At 38.4% G+C, this 7,001-nt stretch overlaps 1 protein-coding gene across 1 annotated transcript; it reads right to left on the reverse strand.

Annotated features, from left to right (window-relative positions):
* Positions 1–1,332: 1,332 nt before the first annotated feature.
* On the reverse strand, positions 1,333–4,449 carry LOC137838058 (leucine-rich repeat extensin-like protein 4). The gene has a single exon (XM_068647276.1). It carries the CDS (start codon positions 4,109–4,111, stop codon positions 1,934–1,936), a length of 2,178 nt encoding a protein of 725 aa, XP_068503377.1. The 5' UTR covers positions 4,112–4,449; the 3' UTR covers positions 1,333–1,933.
* Positions 4,450–7,001: the final 2,552 nt, after the last annotated feature.

Here is a 7,001-nt window from a genome sequence, read left to right on the forward strand (position 1 = left end):
TGAAAAAATGCAAATTGAGTTCTGGTACAGAGGTTAACGGAATATATGGAGAATTCACATCAATGGGGTTGGAAGTGATGTGCCAGAAATAGTAGAGTGGGATCTTTGGTGGTAGGAAACAAGTTTCACAATCATCTTGCCTTTGCTTTTATGTGAGACAAGTTTGAGTGGACAACACCCGAGGAAGGCAGGTGGTGATGAAAGGGGTAGCACAGAAGAGGCACAACCAACAAAAAGTAAAAGACAAAAGCATTTTTTTGTCATTAAAGTCAAAAGCCATTTCAATGAAAGCACAAGTTTCAATTCACAAACTTTGATTTTTGCTTTTGGTTTTGTAAATGAAAATGAAGTATTTTTACATTTGAGCATTTTTTCAAACAGTATGAGAACAAAGTTTGTGAGTGTGAAAAAGCAGCTTGTCGTTTTCTATGGCCAGAAGTAAGTTGTGGTTCGGCACCCAATGTGGTAAGGTAATAAGAAACAAGAGAAGGGTTAAAATAAGGGGAAAAGCAAGTTTGAAGGTTTGGTAAGGGAGAGTTTTAACCTGAAGGAGGTTTTGGCAAGGTTAATAACAGTGTTTATGTCCAAAATTGCAATGGTGGAAAAGTGTGGTTTACGTAAACAGATTTGAATTCAAATGTAAAGAGTTATTACTGTGAAGGAGGTTTTGGCAAGGTTAATAACAGTGTTTATGTCCAAAATTGCAATGGTGGAAAAGTGTGGTTTACGTAAACAGATTTGAATTCAAATGTAAAGAGTTATTACTGTGAAGGAAGTGTGCACATGGGGAGCAATCTTAAACGATACCGCTAATCAAGTGAAAAGAAAGGCTTAAAAAAATGAAATCTGGCATGCCATCATCCTTAAAAGGTTCCTTGGGATGGAAATCCAGGTCCCACCACCATTACAACCTGAATTAGGGTGGAGGTGACCTCGATCCAAGATTCAGGATCATTTCAAACCGCAACTATAATCTTTGATAACACCAGCAACCATAATTAGATTCCTAACCTTAATTATCAGGTTTTTAATAAAAATTTCATAAACCTTCATCCATATCTTTGAAAACAATTGAAACAGAGATTGGGTGGGGTTGTATTTGGTTGGCCAAAACCATATTGAAAGTTTAAAGAAAGATGGTGGTGGAGTGGGAGGTCTGAGGTACAAAGGCATATTGCGGCGAAAGTTTGAATTGAAAGAACTATCTAATTGATCTCATTGGCATGGAATGAGAAATGAGGAGAACATCACATAAATGCAGATAGAGATGGGCAGGTGAAGCATAAGCACACACAACATTCTCATAGTAGAGAAATATTTTGGAGACACTCGTACGAGAAAGGAATTACCTCAATTCAGAAAATCAATACATGTAAAGTGTTCTTAAATTATGCTATAAATTGCAAAACAAAAGAAACAAAAAATTAAATAAAAAAAAAGTATGATATAAGAGAGACAATAACAATAAACTCCACAAACCTGCAGAAGCAGCAGCAGCAGCAACAGAAAGTGCTGCTACTCTCTATGCAATGCAACCCTGAATTATGGTCTCCAAATTCATCCCTATACATACACATTTTCTCTGCAACCTACTCTTTCTCTGCCATTTTTATTTCACAACTCGAATATCCATAACAATTCAAATCAATATGGAGAGACTTTCTCCTCTTACCTCAATCCACTGTAACCTCCTCTCTGTTTTCCTATACTAGAACAAACATCACATGCAGCCTTACACAAACCCTTTCTGGTTCTCTCAGGTTTTATTTTTCGCGACGAGAGTCGCGGACTTACTTGACACGGCTGGCACAGGAAGAAGAGGGCACAGCAGAAATGGCCACCAATAATAACAAAAGTATGAACTGAACTTGAATGTTTTTCTTCATTGCTAGGGTACAGGGCAAGGGTTAGAGGAGAAAAGTTCTCAAAAGAATCAATAAAAGGGAGGTGGAGGAGGAGATGCATATGAGACTCCAATGACAGGTGGCAAAGGCCCTTCATAAACGGGGGCTGGTGGCGGAGACGACGGAGGTGGGGGCGGCGGTGAATTGTATTCATAAACAGGTGTTGGTGGTGGAGGAGAATTGTATTGAACTGGGGGAGGTGGTGGTGATGGTGATGGCGGTGGCAGGTAAGGTGCAGGATGGGGTGATGGCGGCGGCGGCGAATGCTCTTCACAAGGCGGTGGTGATGGTGGAGGCGGCGGCGGTTCTATACAGGGTGGAGGCGGTGGTGGTGGTTCTATACAAGGTGGAGGAGATGGTGGTGGTGGTGAATGGACCGGCGGAGGTGGAGAGTGAACAGGAGGCGGTGGGGGCGGTGACAGATAGGGATAAACTGGCGGCGACGGTGAGGGTGGTGGCGGCGGTGGTGAGTGTGGTGGTGGCGGTGGAGGTGAGTGTTGTGGTGGCGGTGGTGGACTATAGTAATATTGCACAGGTGGTGGTGGGGAGAATACAGGACTTGGTGGAGGTGGGGGTGATGGTGGAGGCGGTGAAGGTGGTGGCGGAGACTTCACACAATAAACTGGTGCGGGTGGTGGCGGTGAAGGTGGCGGTGGTGAATAGACTGGCGGTGGTGGGGATGGCGGAGGTGGCGACGGTGGCGGGGGTGAAGGTGGGGGTGGGGGTGGAGAATAGACTGGAGGTGGCGGTGAAGGCGGGGGTGGTGAAGGTGGTGGTGGAGGAGGAGAATAGACCGGTGGAGGTGGTGGAGGTGGCGGTGGCGGCGGTGGAGGCGAATACACTGGAGGTGGTGGCGGTGGCGAGTACACTGGTGGCGGAGGCGGTGGCGAGTATACCGGCGGTGGTGGCGGAGGGGTACGAGGGACATAAACAGGTGACGGCGGTGGCGGTGACGGCAATGGCGGTGACGGAGGAGGAGGAGGTGGCAAAGTAGGAACAAAAGACTTACACCTAAAAGACTTGCAATCGACAGGGTGCGACAAAAACGACTTACATTGTCCGGCGGAGCGCTGGTACGGCCTGGCCGGAAGGCAGTTGCGGCGGTCATCAGCAGCCGGCAAAGCTCTACACCGAGGCGGCTCGCCCGTGAAAAAGTTGTAAGAGAAAGTAAAGTTCTGAAGATTGGGAAGCTTACAAATGCTCTCGGGAATCTTCCCGGAGAGTAAATTATGCGCCACATTGAGCTGCTCCAAACCCACGGCCCCTCCGATGGCCTCAGGCAAAGGCCCTAACAACTGGTTGAAGCTCACATCGAACACCGTCAAGTTTGTCAGCAACCCTATCTCCTCAGGGAAGCACGACCTGAACGCGTTGTTCATCAGAATAATCTCGTTCAGCCCCTTCATGTTGCCGATTCCAGCCGGCACGCAGCCGTGGAAGCGGTTGTTGGCCAGCACGATAACCGACACGGGGGAGTTGCCAAAGTTCTCCGGCAGGTCAAACACAAAGCGGTTGTCGTTGATGAAAATGGCATCCAGCTCCTTATCAAAAAGCTCCTTGGGGACCGTGCCTTCGAATTCGTTGAACCTCAGATCTAGGAACTTGAGCTGCGGCAGTCGCAGCACCACGTCAGGGAACTTCCCGGCGAACCGATTGTTGCTGAGATCCAGCTCGAAGAGGAGCTTGAGCTTGTCGAACTTGTGCGGCACGGTGCCGCAGAAGCGGTTGGTGTTGATGTGGAGGAGCGCGAGGTCGGTGAGCAAACCAAGCTCCTCGGGGAGGTACCCGGCAATGTCGCCGTGGTTGAGATCGATTCCGGCAACGGTGTTGATCTTAGGGTTGTCAAGCGCCGGAGCACAGAAAACGGAGGTGTAGTTGCACACATTGGGCCCCACCCAGTCGAGCGTGAGGTTTTTGGGATCAGAGAGAATGGCATGCTTCCATGCTTGTAACGCTATATACGCGTTTCTCAACCGGTTGTTCTCGAAGCGAAAAGAGGGATCTACGGTCACTTTTTCTCCCCTGTCACCGAACTCGTCCTTGTAGTACAGAAGCTGACGCTGTTTGATGTAGGAGGCTTCGGCGTCGGTGAGAGGCCCATTGTGGGAGATTGCTGCAGAAGAACACAGAGAGTTCGCAAGCACAACGAAGAAGAGCGAGAGTGAGAGTGAAAGTGAGAAATGGAAGGAATAGGTTTTCTTCCTCATCTCACATGCCGCATCTGAAGAACGAAATCGCCACACGATTTTCCAACTCCCTCAGATCTGCACCAAATAATGCACCTCTCTTAGATTTCTCCTCTCTCAACACCAATGTGCGTTTCTAGGGATTTAGGAAGAGTATGAGATTGAGCCCTGGGGGAGCGTATAAGAGTGTGTGAAGAAAGAGAGTGAACCCTCAAATGAAATTCAAATTAAAATTAAAATTAAATTTAATAATTCATCAAAAGGACAGCTAAATCACAGCTCAAACCCCACCAGATTCTCCCTATTCCTATTCCTTCTTCTCTCCCTCACTCGCTTTTCTTTTCTTTTTTTTATTCTTTTTTACACAAAAAAGCAACACTCTTTACATTATAAATTATAATTCCCTATTTTTATTTTCATTATTATTAATTATAATTATTATTATTTCTAAAAACTTAGTTGGCACTCACTCGCTTACGCTTTGAATAAAGTGGTTTACGCGGAGAGATGGAATGGGATAGACAATTCCCACCAAACATGCATTAATTTATTACCATTTTTTCATCAAATAAACTTAATAATTAATCAAAACTTTATTTATGCTATTTTGTCTAATTATTTTTATTATTTAGAAAAGTAATGCGGTTTTTTTCGTAATGATTGATTCCGTTATATTATATTTAGACATGATGAAGTAGTTGTTGCATCCATCGGATTATAACGCGCCTCGCTATTTGCCACAGGATTTGGGTTTAGAAATAATCAGAAACCGTTAGCCACATGATGTGGAATTTGAGAATGCCACAAGTTTAATTTAACTGTACAGTTTTTGTTTTGCTGATTCGTAACCTGAGAGGTGTTCCTCTGTGTCGGTGACCATTGTCAAATCAAACACCTCTCCAACCAAATTAAATGCCCCCAACTTTATATTTAGTGAATAAAATAAAATTTATTTAATTATTAAAAATACCTAATACGTATATACATACGAGTAGATTGTTACATGAAAAAGAATGGTGTAAAACGATGTCACGCACTCACACCTCTTCATCTTTTTCCGTAATACACATTCCCGTGATGGCGATAACTTCTGGACGGAGTTATGGCTTTTTCTGCTTAATAATAGATTCCACCGTTTCCTTTTTTTTATGATATTAAAAAACACGGTAAATTTATTCACTTTTATAATAATTATTTTAAAATGTATAGCAAAAATCATTTAATCATTTAATCAAACAAAATTTTATGACTGCTACGCTTAATTAAAAATAATATAATTAATGCGTTTAATATATGTAATGTAAATATTTAATAATATTTTTGGCCGTTTATTTATTTATTAATGTAATGTTAAAAAATATACTATTACTAAATATTCTCATAAAAATAGAGATAAATTAAACTGTTTGTGAGAAAATATTCATCAAACTAAAATAGTTATATATTATCACTGAGGCTTAATAAGTAACTTCCTCTCATATATTTATTAATTGTATATGGTTATTTAATAAGTTTTTCCGTTCCGTTTTTTAATAATATTTTATTTCAATTTTGGATCGTGACATCCATTACAGGTGAAGAAATAGGAACGAGTCATGTGTGCGTTTTTTTTTATTATTTTAATTATTATAAACTTTTTGTTTTTATTTTGTTTATGCGGTTTAATTTTAATTTATTATTTTATTTTATACAGTAACTAAAAGAATAACTTGTTAAAATTGATACATATTTTTTAAATTTATTTTATTAAAAAGTTAATCAGTTTAATGAAAAATATAAAAGAAGGGAAATACATTATTTACATTAAATTGATTTATTTCTTCCCTTCAAGTAAAATAATCTTTAAAAATATACTTTTCAAGTATGAATTAAGGACTAAAAGTAAAAGAAAAAAAATACATAAAACACTTATATTTATTCAATCAATGATACGTGATTTCACCAACAATTTATTAATTAATTCTCTAGGCCAAAATAATAATAATAAATTATCTAATTGCTTATAAGGAATCATAAATTTTTTTAAGTATATCATTGATTACTAATATGTTTAATAATTAATTTAATCATAATGATATAACATTGAAACATCAGGATAACCATTGAATCCAATTAAAAATCCTTTGTAATATAATTAATGAGCTTAATATATAATATTTAATAAGATTTTGTTTATTTATTAATTAATAAATCTGTACATTAAATTTAATTGAAGTATTTGCATAGGATATTATACTAATAATGTATCTAAAAGCATATAAATTATAAATATTTTCTATAATTAAACTCATTTAATCAAAGACGCGGAATTTGAGTTATCTTGGAGAAAAGATTCATCGGAAATAGTATCATTAAATTTTTGTTTGAATGGTGTAAAAAGAATTCGAGAAAATTAAAAAAATTAAAAATATTAAAAATTGAACTTTTAAACCTCATATATTTATATATAATTAAATATTTTTATTTTTAGTTTATATTAGTTTTTGTAACAAAATAGAAAATGTGAGACTCCATATTTGAAACTAATAAAATTATTAATAAAAATTAACTATATAAGGTCATTGATTACTTTGAATTTTTCATTTGAAAAATTCAAAACTAATGACCAGATTAAACATGAACGACCCTTAAAATAATCGAACAGAAAGTTAAATTGCTATTTCCAATCAATAACTATTTTTAAATGAATCTGGAATTTTGTTTTTTATTTTTTTTATTCTCGTAATACTTTCCACAATTAGTTTATAGAGTTTGTTGGTTTTAATATTATTCATAAACTAAACTGAAAGAGACACATTCTGAATTCGTATGTTAAGATCACACTCCTCCAAAATCGACCGCTTTAAATTCCTAAGTTTTTTTTTTCTTTAAATATGATTTCTCTTAAAGTTTAATATAATATAAAAATTAT

This window comes from Phaseolus vulgaris, chromosome 4 (genome assembly GCF_000499845.2).
Source record: "Phaseolus vulgaris cultivar G19833 chromosome 4, P. vulgaris v2.0, whole genome shotgun sequence".
In the NCBI taxonomy this organism is placed as follows: Eukaryota; Viridiplantae; Streptophyta; class Magnoliopsida; order Fabales; family Fabaceae; genus Phaseolus; species Phaseolus vulgaris.

What these genes read in the sequence shown, in the direction of transcription:
- LOC137838058 (XM_068647276.1), bottom strand. Translation starts at nt 4,111, where the DNA reads ATGAGGAAGAAAACCTATTCCTTCCATTTCTCACTTTCACTCTCACTC.